At 37.6% G+C, this 27,027-nt stretch overlaps 1 protein-coding gene across 1 annotated transcript in view; it reads left to right on the forward strand.

Moving 5' to 3' along the window:
- The window catches only part of DCC (DCC netrin 1 receptor), an 828,232-nt gene that overhangs the window by 137,930 nt on the left and 663,275 nt on the right, over window positions 1-27,027 (forward strand). Inside the window, exon 5 of the mRNA XM_065934991.1 lies at window positions 21,994-22,278. Coding sequence (XP_065791063.1) covers window positions 21,994-22,278 — 285 coding nt within the window. The remainder of the gene's footprint in view (window positions 1-21,993; window positions 22,279-27,027) is intronic.

Genomic DNA, 27,027 nt, shown 5'->3' on the forward strand with positions numbered 1-27,027 from the left:
TTAAGGAGCCAAACTTCAGGAAAGATTTGGTCATCTATCTTTTTCAGTGAAATAGGATGTCTAATGAAAATTTCTAAGGTAAAGTCAGCAAAAGTTCTGAGGTTACTGAAGAATTTAGAGGCAAATACTGTTTTCTGTTTATCTACCTATGTGTCTGTTTGCTCATTCCCTATCACCCCAACACATCCCCAATTTAACATTTAAAAGCAATATTAATCATAACGTTAATTGTACACATAGTGTCCTGAGTATTCTAGTCTGCATCTATAGAACAGTCATCCTAAGTGTCCATGGGATTAAACTAACACTCTTTTCCCCAGCCTTCATGATCTTGCACTGGCTCCCTCCTCCCTGCACAATCCTTCTTTCCTTTGGTTTTCACTGTCATCTCTCACGTTCCCCTCTTATCTACTCCATTCTGCAATACAAACCAAACATAATCCACTCACTGACTGGGATATTGCCCAAGTGTTTTCTGATCCTGTGTTTTCCTCCTATTGCCCTCCTTCTACCTTGCTTCATAGCCATCCTTTAAAGAAGTCTATATAATAGAATATTATATAGAAGTCTATATAATAGAATAGTTGTTGTTTGTTGTTTAGTCGCTCAGTCATGTCTGACTCTTTTGTGACCTCATGGACTGCAGCCCAGCAGACTCCTCTGTCCATGGGATCTCCCAGACAAGAATACTGGAGTGTCTTGCCATTTCCTTCTTCAGGGGATCTTCATGATCCAAGGATCAAACCCTTGTCTCCTTGCAGTAGCGGACAGATTCTTTAAGTCTGAGCCACCCGGAAAGCCAACAGTGGAATATTACTCAGCCACAAAAAATGAAGTTGTGCCATTTGCAACAATATGGATTGACTTGTAATGTATTCTGCTAAGTGAAATAAGTCAGAGAGATAGAAAAATACTGTGTGATAATCACATGTAAGTGAAAGTGTTGGTCACTCAGTCATGCCCAGCTCTTTGAGACCCCGTGGACTGTTGCCCACCAGGCTCCTCTGTCTATGGCATTCTCGAGGCAAGAATACTGAAGTGGGTAGCCATTCCCTTCTCCAGTGGGTCTTCCAGACCCAAGGATATATATGGACTCTAAAATGCTCCCCTATAGCTCAGCTCGTAAAGAATCCACCTGCAATGCAGGAAACTGGGGTTTGGTCCCTGGGTTGGGAAGATCCCCTGGAGAAGGGAAAGACTACCCACTCCAGTATTCTGGCCTGGAGAATTCCATGAACAGTCCATGGGGCTACAAAGAGTTGGACACAACTGAGCAACTTTCACTTTCAAAATGTACAACAAACTGGTGAATGAAGCAAAAAAGATGCAGACTCTCAGATACGGAGACCAAGTTAGTGGTTACTGGTAAGGAGAGGGAAGAAGGGAAGGACAACATAGGATTGGGGAGTAAGAGGTACAAACTATTATGTATACAATAAGTCAAGGATAATAGCATACAATACAGGGAATATAGTAACTATAAATGGAATATGCCTTTAAAAATTGTGTATCACTATTTAACACCTGCAACTCACATGGCATTGTACATCGACTCCAACTCAATTTAAAAATAAATAAATATATAAAAAACCCAAAACAAGACAGAACAAAACAAAATAGCAGTCTGCAAAATTTACTTCTTCAAAAACGATTCTTATGCTCCGAGTCTGAAAGAATCACCCTATCTTTGGCACTTTGCAATCTGTTTCTTTTTTTTGTAGCACACTTTCTGCTTGGGATTAGAAATATTTATGGACTTTATCTCTCTTACACACCTGGAATAACCTTTAAAATAGGTTTTGGAACGGATTCAGTGTTACATCCTCCGTAGACCATCGGGGTGCCTTCCTCCTGGTACCGACCTTAGAGCCTCTGATGTGTTTTTCTCTCTGGCTTGGTATGTTTTCTCAAACATAACCTCATGGCCATACTTCTTCACATCACTGAGGTCTTTTTTAGATAAGTCCCTTGATGACCTCCCAGATCCCAGCCCACATGCGCTTAAACCCTTTTCCTTACCTTCGTTTTTTCATGATAGTCATCCTTCTCTCATACTTTATTTTTATCAATTTATTTCCTAATTCCTCTTGTTCAGTTGCTAAGTTATGCCCAACTTTTTGCAATCCCGTGAACTGCAGCACGCCAGGCTTCCCTGTCCTTCACTGTCTCCCAGAGTTTGCTCAAACTCATGTCCATCGAGTTGGTGATGGACATGAGATGGCCATCCAACCATCTCATCCTGTCACCCCTTCTCCTCCTGCCCTCAGTTTTTTTTTTTTTTTTTTCATTTATTTTTATTAGTTGGAGACTAATTGCTTTACAATATTGTAGTGGTTTTTGCCATACATTGACATGAATCAGTCATGGATTTACATGTGTTCGCCATCCCGATCCCCCCTCCCGCCTCCCTCCCCATCCCATCCCTCTCGGTCTTCCCAGTGCACCAGCCCTGAGCACCCGTCTCCTGCCCTCAGTCTTTCCCAGCATCAGGGTCTTTTCCAGTGAGTTGGCTCTTTACATCAGGTGGCCAGAGTATTGGAACTTCATCTTCAGAATCAGTCCTTCCAATGAGTATTCAGGGTTGATTTCCTTTAGGATTGAATGGTTTGATCTCTTTACTGTCCAAGTGACTCTCAAGAGTCTCCTCTAGCACCACAGTTAAAAAGCATCAATACTTTGGCACTCAGCCTTCTTTATGGTCCAACTGTCACGTCTGTACATGACTGCTGGAAAAATTGATAACTTTGACAATACGGACCTTGGTACACAAGTATACAATTTCTTTTACTAGGGAAGAGTTCTTTTCTTTCCCTTTTGATTTATTATTCTTAATTCCTGGAGTAGTGTCTGGAATATACTAGGTGCTCAGTAAACACTTGTTGACTAATTAATAAATCACTGTGCCAAAATCCCTGAAAGTACTACCTCCAGAAGAGCTGATCTTAAAAATATTCTATACATGGGAATATAAGTAGAAAAATATGAAGAAATTTGTTAGCTATTTTATCTTTTGAACTTCTTACACATCCAGAAACAAACTCATCATTTTCTAATCCTATCTTGTATTTGTTTTACCCAGAAAGTTTAGGAAGAAAAGCTGAAATGCCATGTTGATTGCAATCTGGAGGGAATAGTACTGGAGATTCTTCCTTACTTAAACTTCTCTAATGCAAGGTTTTGGAAATTCCACAATTCCTGTTATAATAAATACTGTATTACTTATTATTAGCTAAGTAACTGTAGAAATATGAATGGACCAAAAAGGAAGTGGAATAAAGCTGTTTCATAAAGCTTTTCTTTTACCTCATTTATTGTCTTCATAAAAGTTACATTGGCAGTGAGCATGGGCCCTCTGGGCTGTGTCTACGTGGAATGGTTAGGCACCAAATGATCTATTTTTGTGCGATTGTTCACGTAGGTCAGATACGCCAGATGGGTACTGTATTCTCCCAACCACATCGACTAATTGTGAGTGAAATTGGCTAGTTAATTTACAACTCCTGAATCAACATTATCGTGGTCAAGGACTCAAATTCTTCTTTTTTTTCCTAAAAGACCAGATAATAAATGTTTCTGGATTTGCAGGTCACGTAGTTTCTGCCACAATTAGTCAACTCTTTCACTGTAGCTTGAAAGCAGCCATAGACAATAGGTCAAGAAATGGGCATCACTGTGGTACAATTAAACTTAGTTTTTATGGATAATGACATTTGAATTTCATGTAATTTTCACATGTCCTGACTTTTTTTTTTTTTTTTTTGCTTTTGTTCAATCCTTGTTAGCTTATGGGTGCTACAAAAGGTGGTAGACCAGTTTTGGCCAATGGACTATATAGTTTACTGACCCTTGCTATAGAGTTTTTGTTTCAAGCTGTTACTGCTGTCTCTGACTGTTTTGTGACCCCATGGACAGTAGCCCACCAGGCTCCTCCGTCCATGGATTTCCTAGGCAAGAATACTGGAATAGGTTGCCACTTCCTTCTCCAAGTGATCTTTCAGACTCAGGGATTAAACCTGTGACCCCTGCATTGCAGCCAAATTCTTTACCACTAGGCTGCCACGGAAGCCTCCCCCCCACCCACCACCCCCCACACACCATAGGTTATCTTAGTGCCACGGGAGGAGGACTAGCTTGGGATGGAGTTGCCATGGCAAATATGGGGGACATTTCTGTGTTAAAATAAAGGCAAGGTTTTGAGTCAGTTTGCAGCTGGTATTGCAAACCTAATTCCTCATCTCCAATTAAGACTGTGTAGATTGCTTGTGTTTTTATCTAAATCTTGTTCTCACTCTGCAACTTTTAGACCTAATTAAGGTAGCTCATTTTTCCTTTCACTATCTCTTCTCCAAGCGTTTAAAAAAAAAAAAAAAACTTAATGATTTTTTTAAAAGTTGGCACTAGTATTTATTTGTAGAAATGGAGAGTGAAGCATTTTATTTTCTACCCTTTGTGTTGCTTAGTACTTTACATTGTGTTTTCTCTACCCATGCCATTTTCACTGCAAAGAGATGGCTCCAGCAAGAGGCAAAGATGTTCAGAGTTTAGTACTAGGAAGTTGAGATAAAAACATTAATTGTATTAACATTTATTTTTAGATCTTGTTCATGATGATCATTTTCCCTCTCATTCATTAGCAAGTGTTTGAATAAATTGCTTGCAACTTGAATGCTTTTTTAATACAACCCTTATGGATATTAGGGTATTTCTCCCAAGATATTTTAGGCAATTATCTCAACTTCCTGTGTTTATTTTCCCTCAAGAATGTCAAATGGTATATTTCTGTAGTCTCATTGTATAGTTTATGCAACTGTTATTGATCATCATTCATGATTTTTCAGTCCAGCTTTTCTCAGAATTAGACACTTTACATCTTCTGTACCAGACCAAACCATCTGTGCTTAGAAGTGTTAGTTTTTCCAAGCAGGAGACCTTTCTGATGCTTCTCTCTGAAGGTACATAGAGTACTTTTATCTGGCAGGGGGTGTCTGGTTTTAGCCTTTGAAAAGAAATCTGTTCAGATGCTGATAATTTATTTTCAATTGGTAAGATTAGTAGACCGTTTAATAAATGAAGTGGATCTCTTCTACCCACTTCATATCGCAGAGGATTAAGCTCTCTTGTCCCTTGTTTTAATCAGAGGTTTCAGATGTTTCAGTCTAAATGCCTTAGTGCAGAGCTCCCCTACCTCCTCAACTTGCACTTCCTGTTAGAAAAGCTGATTAAATGGTTTCATTGCTGATTGGCTATAAGCCTATGCACCTTCCTGGCTACAAGCCATTAACACCCTGACCAGAAGTGCTGACAGGAAGATGAAGAGATTTACACCCTCTGATTTCTGTATTAACAACAAGGACAAAACAGTATGTGGTCCTGTCAGTGGATAATGCAATTCAAAGGTATATTTTCTTTTTCCACAGGTGCATTTTTCTCTCAAAATTAGCAGTTCAACTTGGTGTGAATAACAAGGCATCTTTGCTGATAAGTTTGGATAATATTAAAAAAAAAAAATCTGTATAATGGACAAGCTCCTGATTAATAAGGCTATTACCATTTCTCTAAATGATAAAACTTGGGTCAGTTTAATCTTTAAATCTAAGTTTTGATAGCTTGAAAAATTTAGTGGAGAGAAACAAGTATGAAAAGTGTGTTTTATAAAGAGAAAATAGTGATAAAACATAACAATGGTGAAAACAATTGTGTTAATTGTCCAATTAAGATAAAATTACTTCTTAACAACGAGGGGCAATACACTATTTTAATATGATCACTTCGCCCAATTAATTCTCTGCTTGTTTAATAATCAACTATGCTTCTTTGTAGGAATATGTATGAAGTAAATGTATATGTCTGTATACATAAATCCACTTGAAATTTAGAGTTATCTATGTATATATTTGCCTGTAGTTGTACACATATAAATAAGCCTGCAGACATATTCTCTATATATGCATCTTTATACACATGTACACAAAACACGTATGAATGCTTATCAGTCAAGCATATGTATGTGTATATAAATATCACAGATATAGGCATATACTCTGAAATGTACAGAACCTCTAATATATAAAAATTGGAAAAAATATATTGAAGATGGGGTAAAATGTTAATTTTGTATGTTTGACACGTTTTCCATAAATTGAAATGATTAGATTTATTTAATCTCTAAGGTCTCTTTCAGCCTTAAATGATGAAACTACTATTTGTTTATGTTCATATTCACTTGAGAATTCTGGAAATAATGGTAACAATTAATGGAGGATAGAAAGATTATTGAAGGAATACAGATGAAAAATCCAGCTTTTAATAATTAATTGATCAATTACCATTAACCACATACTACTGCAAAGGAACTGTGCTGTGCAGAAATTGAAATCTTCTTACTTTCAGAAAGCATATAGATTGCTTTTAGAGAAGCGTGTAGACTGACATCAAACCATCCCGGTAAAGCAGGGATTTGATAAGGGGGGTAAAAACTGCATAACCAAGTCCCATATTTCAGAATCCAGAGAAGTCACGTTAAAAGTGCAGAGTGCACTGTATATTGTGTTTGTCCAATTACTTTGCTTGCAAAATCTCTTGATCATTGTCTTAAAGATAATCCAACTCTTTAAGGTCTAAGTTATTGTAAGTTATAGGTTCTAAATTGCAATTAACGAGACTTTTGCACAGATTGAGGTCACCATTAAAATATTCTGAAATGGAAAAGATCTGCTATCAAAACTTTAAGATGAAATAAATCAACTGAAGCTAACTATTTTAGAGTTTTCTTAACAGATGGCCCTTTGAGTAAAGGGGCAAAGCAAAAGTAATCACTCCTCAGTGTGATCAGACTTAAAACAAGGGTATTATTTGATGTTTTCTCTATGTGAGACACTGAGCTATGAATATTCACAAAATATCGAGAAATGTATGTATCCTTGAGCAATCTAAAATTTAACCAAATAGAAGAGATGCATGAAAATAAGATAATGATATCAATGACTGGTTGAGGATTGCCAGATGAGAGCCAGCAAAACATATATTTGATGCGATATCTGAGAAGCAAAGGGAAGATAGATTTGATTTGGATCTGAAAGCTTGAGTTGGATTCAGATACTTGTGCATTCAGCAAATGTGTATTGAGTGCCTACTAAGTACCAGACAACTAGGCTAGAACAGTAAACAAATCCAGACAAGACTCAGTGCTCAGAAAGTGTGAAAAAGTAAAGAAATCAGACAGGTAGGTAGAGAGCAGAGGGGTGGCAAAGCTGAGCAGTCAGATGGGAAGTAGAAAGCCATGTTTAGAAGCTAAATGAGAAGATTAGTTATAACAGGGCATTTTGTTACTACAACTGCAGAAGGCAGAGATGAAGAGTGAATGACCTCATAAACCCAGGAAAAATATACTCACTATGGTACATATCTGACGAGAAATTTGAGGAATAATGCTATATTCTGAGATCCCCAATAAAAGCAGGTTAACCCTTAATAAGTTTAGTGGTTAGAAATTGCTTTAAAGATGCACCTCACACATAACTCATAAGGGACTTAAGATGGATGGATTTCATTGGTGTCTTAATAGATGATCCTAGATCTAAGACTCAACTCAGCAGCATATTTCCCAAAAGGATGAATAGAGATTACAATAAGATGTCATCTGTGTCTCAAACACCACTCTGACACAGAAGTAGTATCTGTAAATCACTCTAAAGATTGTCTCAAATCCTCAAATGCTAAAGCTAAGAGAAGAGTAAAATACATGAGAGTTTGCTTCAAAGAGAGCAAATTTTCATTCAGTCAATTCAAAGAACTTGGCAAAGTTTAGGATAAATCTAGCTTTTGGAAACTTATACTTTTGATCTTCTCTTTGTTGAAAAGCTGTATGTCTTAAAAATAACAATTTTTAGATAGCCTTTGACAATAAGAGTTTTATCTACAGAGCCAAAGTAAATCAGAGGGACTAAATTAATGGGAATGTTCAATAAATGACAAGGTAGTTTACTTGGGATAATAAACAAAGGAACACGAGTTGTTCAAATTAAGTTGAATTGGTCAGTTTTTGCAATATTGGGCAGGTTTCATTGGCTCCTCTCTTACCTGGTGGCTCAGTGGTAAAGAATCCACTTGCTGATACAGGAGATGTGGGTTTAATGTATGGGTTGGGAAAATTCCCCGGATAAAAAAATGGCAACCCACTCCAATATACTTGCCTGGGAAATCTGATGGACAGAAGAGCCTGGTGGGCTAGAGTCCATGGGGTTGCAAAAGAGTCAGACGTGATTGAGCGACTAACAAATCAAAATCACTCATAGCATAAATCTCCAAGCTTGTTTTTAAGTCTCTTTTGGTGTCTTTGTGATAAATGTCTGACGAGCACTGTATCTCTCCTAGACTGGCAGCTCTATCAGGGTTCTGATGGAGAATGTTTTATTTACTTCTGTATCTCCAATAATTTATACTCTCTCTTGCATTTAGTTTTGTTAAATGTTGGATGACTGTAAGGTCTGGCCACATATTAAGTTGTTTAAACATAGAATCACATGGTTATATAATTTTACAAATGGAAAGAGCTTTGATGATGACCTATAATCCTTTCAACTTTGAGATTCAGGGCTTGACAGCCAGTAATTTACTTGGTCTTACTGTTGTTCAAGTTTTAATACCAAATCTCTTTAAGTGTCTTTTTTTTCTGGCTTCCTTCAAACTACCACGTACACCCACTTAACCCAAGCCAAATTCCCTTCCCCCACAATTTAAATTTTTTTTTTTCTTTTTTTTCGGAAACCAGGGCTGGTTCTTGATCTGTCCCTTTCCCTCACAACCCACAGTCAGCCTTCAACAGGTTTTGTTGATTTTGCCTTTTGTGATTACGCCTTAAAATGTATATAGCCTCTCTCTCGTTTACTGTTTTCATTATTACCTCCCTTACCAACCTGGGGAACAGAGCACTGGGCACTTGTTATAAATCCCAGGGGTGGACTCCAGACACTTCTGTCCACTGTATCTCGGTATCAGAGTTTCAAAGGCGAACAAAACGCAGTCAAGCACCGGATGGAACAGTGCTTTACTCACATAAACAAGAGACAGGTTCAGTCCCAGAAGTGGGCAGAGTTTCCCCATGGCCAGTGGGTCCCCACAAAGCTGACGCAGGGCAGTGGGTCTACTTGCACCCTTCTACATCACAGTAGACGGTACCCCAAACCCTCGCTGCGGAGTCTGAAATACTGAAGACTGGGAATGTGCCTAAGGATTAATGACATACACTCTTAACAGAACAAAGGAACATCCACAGAGTCTGAAATGGAAAAATATTCGTATACAAAGTGGTAAATCAAATCAGGCTATGTGAGGTTGTTTTGTCCTTGGTTAAGAAAGTGTTCCAGGCCCATGGGTGGGAGTAAAAGACTACTAGTGAAAGTTTGTGTTGCCCAATACAAACCCTGTTTTCTTTCACCTCGACTACTGTTTGTGAGATTCTTGTTCTCACTCTTGGCTTCACCTGTGACCTCAGTCCCACTCTATACAGCCACAAGAATGGTCTTCAAAAATTGTATACCTGATCATGTAATTTTCTTGCTCAGAATTCCTTAATAATTTCTTAATGTAGTTGGAATTAAATCCAAACTTATCAAGATGGTGCTCTGTCTGAATTATCTGTAATATATGACTCCCTTCATCTAACCTTTTGCCGTGCTCCTCTTTGACCCCTGCTCCTCAAAGCTCATTTTCTATCTATTGAACCATACTTCCTTTTAAGGAATAATTCCTAATACTTTAATAATTTTTTTATACTCATAGATCGTAAGATCAGGAAAGATCATAAGCAAGCTTGAAAGTAATGTTATCCATGATTCTATAAAAAGTGTTTAAGTACTCTCATACTTGAGACTTAAAGCTGTCCTGAAGGAATATTTTATTTACTACCACACAAGCCACATCCCATGTCTGGCCCCTAAGAAACAGGAAAAATACCTCTCTCTGACTGCCCAGATATGTGCTTTTTCCACCTTATTCTCAGTCCAAGTATCAGACGATAAAAGGAAGCCCACTCCACAACTGAATGACTCCACAACTGAAAGATTTTCAGGGAAGATGACTCACTGACATTTTTCAACAGGAAATGATTGCTAAGAATTAGGTATACAAAAAGATAAGTTGGAATAAATGACTAGTTCAGGGTCTTGTGGTAGATATTGATTCTGGTGAGTTTGAAACAAATCCCAAAATATGAATTGAATTTTGGCATCAGACACTTTTTTTTTCTTCATTTGAATGGCTCATCCTATGGGGTATTTGATAACTCTGGGACAAGCTACAGATTTTTGGTAATTTTTTGAAAGGTTTGATTTCCTTAAGGTCTCAGTAGAAAAGGTGGACAATCGTACATGTTCAGCAGTGAAGTGAACACTGTCTTCCCATTTCCATTGTGCAAATACCCTGCATGCAAATGTCTCCTTAGCTCCAATTTTCTCCCAGTAGGTACTTCCAAGTCAAAATTTAAATTCTATAGATTTACCAGAAGTTTTTCATCTAAATGATTATTTCTGCTGGGGTTTCCTGATTCTCATGTTTCAGGCAGATTTTGTGGGGAGGAAAAATGATACTGGAATTATCAGAGAGAGAATTGAATCCTTTTGGTATATTTGATGTGAATCTTAGCTGTTATTGGGCTTCCCTTGTGACTCAGCTGTAAAGAATCTGCCTGCAATGTGGGAGACCTGGGTTCAGTCCCTGGGTTGGGAGGATCCCCTGGAGAAGGGAAAGGCTACCCACGTCAGTATTCTGGCCTGGAGAACTCCATGGACTGTATTCCATGGGGTTGCAAAGAGTCAGACATGACTCTCTGAGTGACTTTCACTTAGCTTTATCTGTTATCAAATTAACTTGAATCAATTATATACTGAAATAGAGGTAGGTATTGAGCTGAAACCACTCTTTTCACTGAAAACTTGTTCCATTTAGGTTTCTCCTTTCTTTGGTCTGTGTCTACAAGTTCTGAACATAGGAGTCAGTCTTATTTTTTACACCAAAAAAATCCTTTATATTGAAAGGAGAGCAGTCCTACCTAATAAGCTGAAAATATAAGATGTTTCTGGGGAGTGTTACTAGAGCCCTTTACAGCCAGGTAGAAGTTATACTTTAAATTATTATACCTTATATAGTGCCTAGTATGTATTCAATCAATGCTACTGGTAGTAAGAAAAATCAGCATTTGGGTTAATTGATTAACAGGTAGAAGGTTATTTAATCCTTTAGATGATACACTCAGTGAAAAGTTTGAAACAATTATAACCCAATAGATTCTTTTTAAATTATTATTATTATTGTTTGTTTTGGCTGTGCTGGGTCTTCACTGTGGGACGTGGTCTTTCTCTAGTTGCTCTGCACAGACTTATTGCCCTGCGACATGTGAGGTATCAGTCCCCGCAAAAGGGATTGAAGCTGAATTCCCTGCATTGGAAGGCAAATTCTTAACCACTGGACCACCAGGGAAGTCCCTCAATAGGTTGTTGTTTCGATGACCTTTGAAACTAGTAGGGTTATCTGTTGCTAAATTTTTCTGCTTCTGGGCTCTCCATTATTGGGGTTTTAGCATGTTACACTCAAGAAATATGACGAATATGAACCTCGCACTTCTCCCTTGGACTTCCAAAATCCAGAATAGCTCTGTGATGAAAGAAGCTAGTGTCAATTGTTGATCATTATGTTTTTCAGGCCATTAGGAAGCTGCCTGCCACACGTTGTTGTTGTTGTTGTATAGTCGCTAAGTTGTGTATGATTCTTTTGCATCCCCATGGACTGTGGCCTGCCAGGCTCCTTTGCCCATGGGATTTCCCAGGCAAGAATACTAGGGTGAATTGCTCTTTCCTTCTCCAGGGGACCTTCCAGACCCAGGAATCAAAGCCACTTCTCCTGCAAAGGCAGGGAGATTCTTTACTATTGAGCCACGAGGGAAGCCTCCCCTGCCACATGTTAGGAGCCCCAATAAATGTTGACTGATTGTGTTACTCTGAGTTCTGCAGAGAAACTCATGAGATTATGGAGACTGAGAAGTCCTCCTGCAGCTGGCAAGCTGGAGACCCAGGAAAGCAGATGGTGTAAGTGCTAGTTCGAGTCTTAATCTGAATGCATGAGAAACCTGTTGTCCCATCTCAAAGTCGGGCAGAGAGAATGAATCCTCTTACTCCATCCTCTTGTTTTGTGCAGGGCTTCAGTGGACTGGATGAGCCCCACCAGTACTGGGGAGGGTAGTCTTCTTTCCTCTGATTCAAATGTTACTATTCAAATCAGTCTACTGATTCAAATGTTAATCTCATTTAGAAACATTTCACAGATACACTCAGAATAACCTTTAACCAAAAGTCTTAGCACCCATGGCCTACTTATATCCACATATGAAATTAACCGCCACACTGACTGACTGAATAAGTGAATGAATGAAAAGTACTTTGGAAAGTCCCATAAGATGATGTAATCAGTGTTGGTAGAGATTTGTGGCAGGGTTATCTGGAGAACCTAGATAAAGTAGGGAAGGGCTGGTGACAGTGACTTGATGTAAATCAAAAAGTCATATGACTTTAAGAGTTTGCTTTTCTGTTGTTTGGATGATTTGCCTACCTTGAAACAAGCCCAGTTTACAGGCTGGCCCAGCAAGTATCAGCCACATTCATAATCAGCTTTCATGAATGTTGTGACCATTTGTTAGCCATGCGTAATGAAATTTAAGCTTGATGGAAAGCCTGAGCCTGAATTCTGTAAAATTATTCATTGCTATTGATTATAAACCAATCTCAGGTTTTGTAATAAGAATTTTATCTGCAAAGTAGAGAATGGAAATAAAGTTATTGTCAAAGCCTGTGGAGGTAAACATCTTTTCATGAAAATCAATATGCTTGTGAATAGTTTTGTTTTTTTTTTTAAATCCACACTGAATAGAGGGTTAGAATCATTAGCAAAATGTCCCTTTGTATACTTTCAGATATGCTTGTTCTAGACCAAAAAAAAGGAAAAAATAATTTTCCTCACTTTAAAAAATATTAACAGTTTTATATGGTTGTATTATGTTAAGTATGCTGGATATACCGTAATTTGCTTAAGCCATCATCAGTTGTATACTCAGCTCATTTTCTAATGTTCACTATTTTAAATAACGCTGTACTGAATAATTGTGCATGTGTGTGTATATAACTTTTTCCTTCATATGTTTATGGAAACATTCCTAGAAGTGAAGTTCTTGAGTTCCATTGTTATGATATACATTGATGAATCACTTTTCAAAGGTAGTATATCAATTCATATGACAAAAATGGCACTGATGTTCAATATGATTTGATTAAATTTGAAAAAGAATCTGTCTGTGAATACAATACCATGTAACTTTGAGGAAGAGGTGATATAGCTCTGTTCATTATTTACTTGTGTTCTGGGAAATATATATTATATAATAGCTCAGAAGGATGAGGAAAAATAGTTATTAACTTGCTACCTGGAAACATGCTCCTAAAATCTGCCTCTGTTGACCCCAGTGTTAACAAAAGACATGGATGGGCCAATCTGAATCATGCTTGACTGATTGCGGATAATGGAGTCAAGAGATGGTGGATGGAGCTGTTAGTTACATGGGTGTAGTTCATGTGTGAGAACAGTCTCCAAGGGAAGGTTAGGCAGGCCCTGAAACCCAACTCTAGACTTGCTAGCCAAGCCCATGGAAGACTTTTGTAAGCTTATCCCCTCAAAGACAGCACCCTTTTCGAATTTTTACAAAGGTGTGATGTTGGCTACCAGAGGCCCTAAGGCTGCTATTAACAGGGGTGACTTGGAGAATCCTGAATTGCTCCAATGGACAGGAAGGCCAAGAATCTAGCAAGGCTAGCTGATGAAATGATGATAGACCTCTATTCAAACTGGCTCTTGATCACTCATGGATTACAGGAGTTCCCAAAGTGACCACTTGGTTCCAAGTCTAATGTGTAATCAGTTTTCAAAGATCTGGGAGAATACCAGCCCGTTAGAGAGTGTTTTGTTTATGCATGTATTTTTGGCTATGCTGGGTCTTCACTGCTGCACGCAGGCTTCCCCTGGTTGCAGTGAGCAGGGGATGCTCTTTAGCTGCCGTGTGTGGGCTTGTCGTTGCTGTGGCTTCTCTTGTTCCAGAGCATGGGCTCTGGAGCACAGGCTCCATACTTGTGGCACGTGGACTTAGTTGCCCTACAGCATGTGGGTTCTTCCCGGACCAGGGATAGAACCTGTGTCCTCTGCATTGAGAGGTGGATTCTTAGCCACTGGAGCCACCAGAGCTGTCCATTGAGTGTTTATGTTGAATAAACCACATGGGTAGTTCTGAGGAAGTCTTATATGATGACTTATTTCTCCCTAGTTTCTTTTTTTGCCAAGGAAATGAGTTCTTTGCGTGCTTCTAATCTTGCAGAGCTGGACAAGCTGTGTCATTTGCCTACAGTTTTCTTCCCCTTTCACAGTTCTTCTGTTACATCCTTCTGAGTTCAACTGATGGGCCACATGGATATTTCTTCCCAGACCACACACTGGAGGAGGGTGACTGGTACCCGCCAGACACACTTCCTAGGCTTGGTTTGCAATGTCACATTCCAGCCACCGCTCTTCAGCCAACCACCTAGGAGCCTGTCATTTCACCAGTGAAAATGAAGATGCTAAAACAAAAGCAAAAACTTGGGGGAAAAAATAAAGAAGGGAAATGATATCTCTCAGAGGAACGTAGAGAAATATGCTTATAACGTATTCTAAGAATCCTTTGTTGGTCTTCTGGCTGCTGAAAAGCAACCAAATCTGGAAAACCTCTCTTTGAATTATGTCTGTTCTCTTCCCTTGGGCTAATTTGAAAATTAAAAGCGGGCTAACAAGGTCTGGCTTTGAAGGGACGTAGATGTGCGGCTTTAATTTGGCGCAAACAAAGCATTGAAGGCAGCTCTCCTCTGGCAGTCTTAGGGTATGACCACGTTGCTGAATATTTAAAAGGCAGACAGGGTTTGCAACCGCAAGGTCTGTCCCCCGATTGATGTCTGTTTTTATTAAATGAACTTTAATTACTTAATAATTAGCCCTTCTATAGGAGGAGACAGGGATCCTGATAGTCTGCCAACGAGGCCAGAGAGCAAATCAGAAGCATGTGCCACGTTGAGATTAGAATTTAAAAGAAGGAATAGGCCCAGTCTGGGGGCACTGTGGGTGGAGAGGCCTTCCAGTACAGCCTTGGCATAAACCTGGAGTGGAATATTTCCACTTAAGCTTAAAAAGCAAAAGTAGTTTAGGTTTAAGTGAATGAGAATGCAAGTCTAAGCTCTTCAAACTTGGTGACTACACCTCAAGGAAAGATTTCTCTCCTACCCCATGTGGGGTGTGTGTGTGCATGCACGCACGCATGGGTAGAAGGGTGCAGGGAGACTATTGTTCTCATTATTTTAATTCCAAGAGCCTAACACTTTTGATGTCCCTGCAGATTTACCAGCTTTGTATTCATTGCCATGGTGATTTCTTACCTCATTTTTTAGCATCACAAAGGAAAAGCCCAAATGAAAAATGTTTGCTGCTTTGCTATTAACATTTCTACTGCCCAGCTGACAGCCAACAGTTTGGTTGTGCTGAACTCCTGAAAAAAAAAAAAAAGAAAAATATGTATCGGCCAGAGCCTGACTGACGACTGAAGCCACTACCCAGCCTGTCCCAACTGGGACAGGACTGGTCCTGAGACCATTGATAAGCTTGTTTCCCAGGACAGTCATTTGAAGGATGAATGGGGAAATCTTGTTAGAAATGTCACAGTTCCACAATTTAAACTTATCGGGCTTAGAAAATTTTCATGGATGCAATAGACACTTGCCCTCCCCACCAGTCTTTTCAAATGAAGATCTCTATGGGTTGACTTTGTATGTTTAATAGCTTCAACCCTTTTTCACTTTCCGTGAAGAAATCGTTTTCTCCCTCTCTTTATGTTCTTCTTCCCGGATTTCCCAATGTATAAGAGTCTGGGATATTTGCCTAATCAATCATACATACCTTTTCATTCAACATATACTGTTGGATGATGATATACCATGCACTGGGCTAAGTGTTCAGAGTACAGAATAAAATAGAACCAACTCTACTTATCTGGAATTTACAGATTAGCTGGGAAGATGGCTATTAAATTAATTCCACAGTTAATAAGTTATAACTGAAGTAAATGTTGCAAAGGAGGCATATAGGAATAATTCTATCTAGATTTGGGGAAGGCACCTCTGGGGATGTGATAATTCTGTTACTGTGTTGGCACTATTAAATACCAGGTAATTAAGTCTTAGTATAGTTAGTAAATGTTCTAGAAAAGAATTGTAGTTCTGGCTGTTTATCAGGCCTGAGCAACATTTAACAAAGTAACCTATATAAATAGATACTTAATGAATCCTTTTAGTGTTAAAATTAGTGTTAGAGAATTAGGAAGGATCCTTCACAGAACCTGAAATTAACAGGGGACACCCATTTCCCCTTGTTACACTCATAATGGCTATATATCTCTTGCTGACATTTAATGCTTCCTATACAACTGTATTTAGGAGAGTTGACATCAACAACATTCCTAATGTTGAAGTCCAGGCACTTTTACTATTAGCAGCTTATAAAATTTGAGTTAATAGTGTCTGTGTTTATCGTTCTTCATCATCTCACAAGGAATAAAATGGAGTCACCACATACACGTGCCTGACTTGTCCACATGTAAAAGCAGTATGTTCTTTCCTTATTTATTATGGTTCCTGCATTGCAGATGGATCCAGACTCCTGATGAGTAATTTTAGTACCTATGTGTAGGATAAATTTCAGTTGATAAATTAACATGTGCATCAAAGTTAATGTTTCTGTATGGTCTAGAATGAATTGTTCTTGCTAAACCATAAAGTCACATCTCCAGGTCTGTCCTGTTAGTAATAGGTGCCGATCTTTGTTAGTATACAGAGGTGCAGAGAATGTGTAAACCTGTCAGTTAGCTGTGATGAGAATTCTCTGGCAAGCCCAGGTATTCTTAGATATAGTGGTGTCTTAGAATCCTGGACCAGGCTAACCAAGAAGATAGGAATCTTGACTACAGTTCATTCTTGCAAACAGCCTTCCCCCAAGGCTAACAGTGAAAGGCTTCCATAGAAACACCAACCATGGGTTCATGTGCTATTTTTAATTGCAAAATTCTTCAGACTGAAGTTTGTAAGAATTCTATCTGGGGCAGAGTGTACTTACTAAAAGGAGTTTACAAGTATCATGCTGATACCTGGGGGTTGAAGAGCCAGGAGGTACTGTTATATAAAAGAAACTCTTTTGGGGACATTTTCACTTAGCTTGGGAAAATAGAATATTTTAAAGAGTATCATTCAGGGCAAAACTTTTTTTTAAACAATTGTACATAATGTAAACATTTGAATGAGTTTGCTTCCAAGTTCCATCTGTAAGGTAGCAACAGTTACTCACTTAAAGAGCTGTTGTGAGAATTAAAGGAGGTAATTTATAAAGGAACTTAGGATAGGATCAATGATAAAACTTAGGTTTCTTGTGTCATTGATCTGGATCTAATAGTTCTCCAATGAGTCACACTGCATGAAGGTTGAGTTGATGGTTCTTGTGATATGTAGACCCTGAGGCCAATATTGAGGGTTTACTTAGGGTTTTCTGTTCTTTGGATTTGTCATTTTGGTATTGTTTTGGTATTGTTTCTCCTTTTACAGACTGATGTCAAATGGAGGAAAGGAGCAACAATTAAAAAAAAAAAATGCTGTCTATTCTTGGCCAAAAGTGGGACATTCCCAGAGAGAAGAGAGAGGCTCCACTTGGTTTTTAAAATTACCAGAAGCCCCATCCCAGAATTCAGCCCAGTTGGTTGATGCCAAGTCAAAAAGTCATCCTCTCATGGTTAGAGATGATCAGTTGCTATTTATGGTTTTATGGTAACCTTTGAAATGTTTTGGGGGGTTTTTTGAATAAGCCAAGATCTGGCTAAATGATGAACCACAGAAGTGACCCAAGGTAATCTGGCACCCAGGTATATTATTTGCCATCCCAAATTACCACAGAGTAGGTTAGAAAGTGATAAACCAGCACTCAAATGCAATTATCAAAATTTGCAGGCTTGCTATAGTCTACATAGACACAGAACCTCAGTAAATATCTATATTTTTTTCTTTCAGTAGGTATTTGCTATGCTCTGTGGACTGAAAAACACATATACTAACATGTAAAAACTGATCATCCTTTTATTTATACCATCAATTGTCATACTATCTATACACCCTTCAAAAATTCAAAGGATTGAGAGATGTTTTCCAGTAAGTAAGATTAAGGAAAAGAGGATTTTTTGACTTAGTACTCTAAGAAGGACTACAGTTTTGGTAGGCAGATGTTAGCAGAGAAGGTATACCTCTTTAGAGGAAATATCATGAGAAATACCATCAACAAGGAGCCAAGTCTAGGCCTGGTCAATAGATCTGAGTATTCTTTTGTAGGCGTTGCAGAAGATGAGCCTGGAAGGAACACTGTGTGGTTTCTTGGGTAACTGGATATTTGTCTAAGACAATACTATAAAGTGGAATTTTAGAGTTTCTTGAGTGAAACCAAAACTTTTGGTGACTTAGAGGCACTAATCTTTTGACTATGTTTAGGATGGATTTAGGTGAGAAAAGGGTAGTGATAGGAAATACCATTCTTGCTATGATTGTTGTTTAGTTGCTAAGAAATGCCCTGCTCTTTGCAACCCTATGGACTGTAGCCTGCCAGGCTTCTCTGTCCAAGGGATTCTCCAGACAAGAATGCTGGAGTGGGTTGCCATCTCCTTCTCCAAGGGATCTTTCTAACCCAGGGATCAAACCTGCATCTCTTACATTGGCAGGCAAATTCTTTGCTACTGAGCCACCAGGGAAGCCCCCCATTATGATTGCAGTTAGTCAGATGTGATCCAATGAGTTGAACTATGCTTTTTCCACGAAAAGGCTCTTGATGAACAGGTAACTTTTTCATAAAGATATAATTACAATTATACCTGTGTCTTTATATTGAATTAGAGCATTAAATGACTTATGAAAATACTGTATTTCATCCTTATAAATTGCAGTGAGTTTAATGTTTATAACTAGGTGCTTGTACTTATGCCTTGAAAATATAGTACTAGGTTGATAGGCTATAACTTCTTCTTTTAATTTTGTTGCTGGTTTGTTACACTGCCGTGAGATGTGAGTGCACAAAGGTAGCACAATATCGGGAGCACTAATTCAAGCCACATAGAACCTCATAAACTTAGAATTGCGTTTTGATATGTGGGGTTTCTTTTGTAGAGACAAAAAGGAAAAGCTACAAATCATGTTTATAATTTCTCACTATGTCAAACAATCCACTATTTGAAGTTTTCAAACATTGTTTCATTAAATTTTAAGTTAGAGTTGATCCCCAACCTCCTGTTTATTAAGATCCGAAATCACCATAGAATGCATAGTGAATAAGCATGCGCAGTAGTAGCCAATTCCATTAAGCCTTATTATATTCTTATACAGTCTCATGCCTCATCTATGATTCTTCAGGCTAGATGAAGTTTATATAAAGGAATCGTCTGTTGAGTACAGTTTGAATTGCTCTTTCAATTTATGTTTTATTCTAAGTCTAGAACTCTGCAAGTGAATTTCTGAAATACCACAGGCATTCAGATGTAAAATACGTGTTTAGAATTTTACCCAGTATGCGTTAACTTGTACAGGATCATATATATGAATAGATAAACATATCCAGATATTCTGTCAACTGATCACAAATGTTTTATTCTTATCTACTTTGTATAAAATGTATAACTCATAGGTGTGGGTAAATTATTCCCAAGTTATGTTTCCTTAACTATAAAAGAAAATGCTAGGGATGAACACCAAGAAGAACATTATCAAATAAACAAGTCAGAAATATGTTTTAAAAATACCTTGACTCATGTAACCGTCATGACATCTGGCCACTTCTCATTGCAGATTTGCTTTATGTAGTATATATAAACCATTCTCTGTTCAAGTACATGCTTTAAATCCATATTGAAGCTAATCAGTAGTAGATTAAGGTGCTTTCTTTTGAATGAGTTCAAGATTCTACACTACAAACAGCTTGGAACCTGGACTTTGAACAATGAGGCCGGGCACAAGTTCACTGCTTTCTTTTGGTCTTCATTCAGTATTGGATCCAGCATAGTTACAGATTAGTTCCAGTTAGCTAAATAAGGAGAAAATTAAGCATATGGTTGACTCCCACTGTAGAAACATCTGTACTGCTGAGACAAACTTACAGCTCCACAGATCCAGACTCCAGATGAGTACTTTTAGTACATATGTGTAGGATAAATTTCAATTGATATTAACATGTGCATCAAAGTTACTGTTTCTGTATGGTCTAGAATGAATTGTTCTTGCTAAACCATAATGTCACATCTCCAGGTCTGTAGGTCTGTTTATGAGTGTGACTATAAAGAGTGGTGTACCATCTTTGGCAACCTTTTTTCTGAATATGATATTGATGTGATTTCCTTTTTCATGAATTCAGCTATCTTGTGGCTCAGAAGAATAATCTCTGAAAGGGACATGAAATATTACCTTAGCCTAGAATATGAGACTTCTCCACAGCATTCCTGATTGCCTCCCATGTTAAATTATGTTTTAACATAGGCTGTTTTGCCTTTGCACTTTTCACCCCAGCAAGATTTTTATCAGATGACCTGGAGAATTAGGTCTGTAAGAATTAATAAACCCCCAAATAAAATTAACAGTATTTCACATTGAACATGTTAGAATTTGTTATTGACTAAACATTGGTAGAAAGTTTCCTTACAAAATTTAAACCAAGACCTAGGAAATTTTGGCCTAGTTAAAATAAATCTATAAAATAAAAATTACAGTAATATAAATATGAGCAGAAAAACTTGACATGAAACTCAAACTGATGAATGAATCAAATCTTATTGTGAAATGCACATACAATGAAACCAACCCCAGTAAAATTTAAAAAAAAAGTAAACTATAACTGTGATGAATAGAAGATAAATCAAGAAATTAAAATTGTTAATTCGAATTCACTCTAGAAAGTAAAATTGCCAAGATCCATCAGTGGTGACAAAATTCATTCAAATGTTTGCAATCATAAAGAAATGCTTTCATGGTTAAAGCATTAGAGTCACAAATAATCTATCTGTTCATAGAAGGAGGTTCAAGATGGCAGACTCCAAATATCTTCTACCTTTTTATATGCAACACCATGGTGGAGGAGGCTTCTCTCTCACCATGCTTTATGCTCAGTAGTGGTCAGTTTTTATTTATTTTTTGTCTTTTCTTTTTTCCCTACCTTTGCTTAATTATCTATGTATCTTTTTACATGTCATTTCAAATGAACATCACAGTAGTTGTATGAGCTGAATTCACTGTTATCCCATTGTATAGCCCAAAGAAACGAAACAAGTTACTGGAAGACTCACACAGAGTAGGTGGCCCAGACAGGTTAGAATTTAAAAAATAGTCTAATTCCTACTTAAACATTTTTTCATTCCACCACAGCATAACTGACAAATTTTTATGATCATTTATCTTAAGCAGTCAATCTATGAAAGATTATTCTCTGTTACTATAATTGATGGTTAATATGGCCCATCTTTCTTGAGACTGCTTTTGTTGTTCAATGAGTCATGTCCGACTTTTTGCGACCCCATGGACTGCAGCACACCACACTTCCCTGTCTATCACCAACTCCCAGTTTTCTTAAACTCATGTCCATCAAGTTGGTGATGCCATCCAACCATCTCATCCTTTGTGGCCCCCTTTTCCTCCTGCCCTCAATCTTTCTCAGCACTGGGGTCTTTTCCAGTTAGTCAACTCTTTGCATCATGTGAGCAAAGTACTTTTACTTTGGTTTTCTATCAAGAATGCAGGTGTGATTATCTTATGTGGGGATGATTGTGACTCATCTGAAGGATTTATTCTTCATTCTTTCTGTTTCTCCTAGGACCCCTGAGGTTCCTCTCCCAGACAGAATCTGTCACTGCCTTCATGGGCGACACAGTGCTACTCAAGTGTGAAGTCATCGGGGAGCCGATGCCAACAATACACTGGCAGAAAAACCAGCAAGACCTGACCCCCATCCCTGGCGACTCCCGTGTGGTGGTCTTGCCCTCCGGAGCCTTGCAGATCAGTCGACTTCAACCAGGGGACATTGGAATCTATCGATGCTTAGCCCGGAATCCAGCCAGCTCAAGAACAGGAAATGAAGCAGAAGTCAGAATCTTATCAGGTATTGCAGTGTTCTTTATTCTCGTCAGAATTATATTTTCTAGAGTGGTTTGAATAATTTTTCCTTGAACACGTATTTGGTGGTAGTTTTTAAGTTCTGTCTTGTTTATTGGGTTTAGTTTTATATTGTTTTCCTTCTTTTCTAACTGAACCATTAGAAGAGGATATGCCAAAAGCTTTTCTTATCTTTCTATGTCTTGTGGTAGAACTTTCCAGATAAATGGGTATTTTTGTTATGACTGACTTCATTCACTCATTCATCCCATTAATACTTAACAAGTGATTATTTGTGCAAAATCCATTGCTAAACATTGCTATTGTTATTTTTTTTTAATTTTCCTTTGATAATAGTCTCAGAGGTAGTTACCTCTATCCCTGATTTCAGAGGATGAGGTGAGGTTTAGCAAGGTCAAGAGCCCTCCCCAAGTCAATACTGAACATTCCTGTGCTTGTCCATGTGGGCATTCATTTCTGAGAAGCATTGCGCTAAGTATTAGGGATCCAGAAATGACTAAGAGTGACACAGAGCCTGGATTTCTTGAGTTCTGGACACAGAAGTAGCTACAGTGAAGTGTGAATGATATCATGATAAAGAAAGCTGTTTCTCTCCATCTCTTATCTCCATGTCTCTTCCTTACAAAATCCTTAAGACTCTGGGCTCATTTTTCTCTCCTAAATAATCGATGATTGGAATGGACATTTTTTTAAGATCTTGTCCAATAACTGCTACCTTCTTACGGCTGTGTACTGGGTTGGCCAAAAAGTTCGTTTGGGTAGGTTGTAATGTCCCAAACGAACATTTTGGCCAGCCTGGTAATATCTACTGTCTCATTTAATTTTACTTCTAGGATTTGCTTGAACTCATTTGTGAGACTCGCAAAAAAGCAACACTTAAGTAATTGTGACAGACTCGCTGTCAAAGCGCTGACTTTGGCTCTGTCTCAACATCCTGGGTGTAATTATTACAAGTCACTCAGCTAAGTAGAGGGTAACATCCATATGTCATTCCAAATGCAAACTGGTAATTCGATTGAAAGTTTCCAAGACTTTAGTAAGGGTGTCTCTAAAACCTCTTCTAACTCTTTTGTGGACTCTCTGTCACAGGGATACTGATTTAATTGTGTCAATAACCATCAGTGACACTGTGTTCTTCCATTCTCTGGGCAGCAACAGATGCAAATGTAGTGTTTATTCCCAGCACGTGCATGCATTTATTTAGGCAGCCATTAGATACACAAAAATTTTAAATATTTATATTCACATAGCCTAAATAATGTATCTTGGTCAATCAGATGAGAAACCCAGGTAAGCCACGTGGAAAATTGGCAAGAATATGTTTGATTATCTTAATATGACCGAAAAGTCTATTTTCTAGTGGTGTTAAGGGATAAAGTTGGACTAATTAAATATTAAATCTGAAAGGGAAACTTTTGAAAGACATAGAAACGTAATCATCAAATCACCATTTACATTTATTTGTTCACCGTGTGAAACACATTTGCATTGTAATCCATGGGGATTTATTTAAAACCAAATTTCATATTGTTATCCAGCTAAAGTCAAGAATACATAAGTGTACTTTGGAGGTATATGGGTATTTCTTACCTGGATAAAAACTACTATTTTTAAAAATTATTGCATCTAATGAGTATATTTCTGCAAGTTTTATGAATTCAAATAAAAATTCCACAAAGGAGTTATGAGCTGACGTACCAAACAGACCTGTACTATTAGCATACTTGACTAAGTCTGTCTCCTATACTATTGACCCCATAAAGAATCTGTTGAATGGCCACATGTGTCCCATTTATCCCCAAGATTGCAAGTTGGTTTAGAGGTCAAATCTATCAAAAGTACAAAATTGAGTGAGAGAATGAATAAATGGATGAATGCTCAATTTCAGCTTCTTTTAGTTGCCATTGTGATTTTTCTCATTTTTAAAATCATGCCAATGCTTTCTGAATCAATTTCTACTTTCTAGAAGTACCAATTTGAGGAAGTCATGATTGCATAGGTATATTGCCCCTTCTCTATACGAACACACATTTAATAGGGTAAGATAAACTCAGTTAAAATAGAAGCCCATCATATTAGTAACATGACTTAAAAGCATTAATGTGACCTGTATTGTTACAACTCTTTAAAAAATAAATTTTCCACAGTCATTTAAATATTAGGTTGATGAATGAATACATCTATTTATGATTTAGTTTGAAATATAAATGCTCATTTGAAGTTTTGCAACTTGGTGCAACACTTGTTATTTTACCACAATTCATAGAGTATTTTCATTTTGTGATGTGTGTGGAGAGTTATCCATTTCTAAAAAGCATATAATTTGATATCCTTATTCAAATGTATTAGCATACATTTCTGGTTGTCACTTCTATGTATCAGGTATCTAATATCACCAAGTAAGATTCATAAAATTCAGATTTTAAGAATTAATGAATTGTTTTGAAATACTGTGTTTCAGCAAGCAGTTGAAGTTTATTTACTACACAAATACTTTGTTCAATAAACTTTTGAGTGAATCTTATGTACTTGCCATCACACAGGTTGCTAGGGATACAAAGTTGAAAGATAATGCCCCCCAAAAGTATCTCTAGTGGGGCAAACAGACAAAGCAAGTCGACAGTGTTTTGGAAGAAGAAATATAGAGTGCTATTGAATAACACCAATGTGCCAGTCTTGAAGAAAAAGTAGTAGCTAGGCAAAGAGAAGATTACACCGGGAGGAAAGAGCCACAACAGCAAAACCAAGAGAAAAGAGAGAAGCTTTTCTATTCGGTTTAACTGGGCCGTGAGGCACAGGAAGTGTTGGTGGAAAAGCTGGGAGCAAGGGTGATAAACCGCAGGAGGCAGGGTGTGGTGGGATGTGCAGCATTAATTCTGGAGAGAATTGATCGAAGCTGCTACTAAAGTGATATCAGAAGGGGTCGAGAAGGGCAGCTGGACGGGGGGATATTAATGACAGGTCTTGGAGACTTACTGAACGTAACTTAAGAGGGAGGGTATGGCATCCTTCTCAGTTAAAGCTAGGTAGCAGCACTTTTCCTGAAATTAGGGGCAAGGTGGTGATACCACTGCAGTTCAAATCAGATTACAAAGTTTAAAAAAAATTTTCCCATCACACTGTATATTTTCAAGGTTAAATGAGTAATTCTTTCTTTCATTTAAAGATAGAAAAAGTAACTCATTTAATCTGCCAATTAATGTTTTAAGACAAAAATAAAATTAAGAGGAATTGTACATTTTTAACAGTGAGTTCTGTTAAAGAAATTTTTTTTTGGGAGGGGATATTTATAACAAAACACTAAAGAAGAGTTGAAATGGTTTAAAATGTCTCATTGTCTGTGATGGAGAACATAAGAGAGATTGAAGCAGCCATTATGATTGTCAAGTTCATTTTATACAGATTTCATCATGCCTGAGTGCCAAACAGTAGATTGAATTGCTGAATTATAAATCTGCTTTGCGCACTAGGTTGAGTAAAATAACTGGCCTATAAACTGGAACTCTGATTCCAGTTTTCTTAATGACCTAATTGAATTGATCAATTGGTAATTCAGTCTGCTGTTCATTCCTTTAACTATAATTAGATGACTGTAGGTCTTGGATAGACTTGAACTAAATACCTGTGTAATTAGAGACATTGGCTTTTAATGGAATAAATTGGGCTAAAATATACTTTGAATGGCTTTTCTCTATAATATTTATTTTTAGTGGATTAAATTTTAATAAAAAAACATTCCAAAAGGCATATTATTTAGAAGGAAAACCATGTTTGGGGGTTTTAAAAGAGTTTCAGAATTTGTTGATCAAGAAAAATTTATTATTAACTGATAGGTGCACTAAATTTTTTAGTTTGATTTAAGGTTACCTGTATTTCAAAGTTAATTACATTTTGCTACCATTTAGCTGTATAATTTCTACAAAAGAATGGTCTGTAGAGGAAATCAAAGAAGACATGTTCTTTGTTTTGAAATTTACCATCGAACCAGACAGTTAATTCATGTAGCCATATGACTAACATAACACAAGGAATGGTAAATTTAGGTAAACCTCTCTAGTTTCAAATCAATACAGACAAGGAATACATCAATTCTAGATGGAAAATTTGCAAGGCCTTTATAGGAGTGATTACTGTTCTAGATCATCAGGAGGTAACAATTTGTAGAATGATAAGAGCAGATGATAAATCTGGAATTAGAAGCTGAAGCCACCTTATGAAGAACCTTGAATCCCATGTCTAGGAAGTTAGACTTGATACTATTCACTTTATTGGTGATTGAGAATGCTCAAAGGTTTCTGAGCAATGAATTTCATGGCAGAAACACACACTCAGGAAAACAAACATGGAAGTGAAGAACAAATCACATTAATGTATTACCTGATATTTTTGGATCATACTTAATGTTTTTTCCTGTGTTGAAGGATTTTCCCATTGTTTGCTCTCTTTTTTTAGGCTACTTTTGAATAGAACTATTCCCTAAACCATGTTATAAACAGGGTGAAATAATTTCTTATGCTTCTCTTTTATATGTGCTTAGAAAAGAGCAATGTTCATCACAGCACTGTTTACAATAGCTGGGACACGGAAACAACCTAGATGTCCATTGGCAGATGAATGGATAAGGAAGTTGTGGTACATATACACAGTGAAGTATTACTCAGCTGTTAAAAAGGACACATTTGAATCAGTTCTAATGAGGTGGATGAAACCAGAGCCTATTATACAGAGTGAAGTA

The sequence above is a fragment of the Muntiacus reevesi genome, chromosome 4 (genome assembly GCF_963930625.1).
Source record: "Muntiacus reevesi chromosome 4, mMunRee1.1, whole genome shotgun sequence".
Lineage (NCBI taxonomy): Eukaryota > Metazoa > Chordata > Mammalia > Artiodactyla > Cervidae > Muntiacus > Muntiacus reevesi.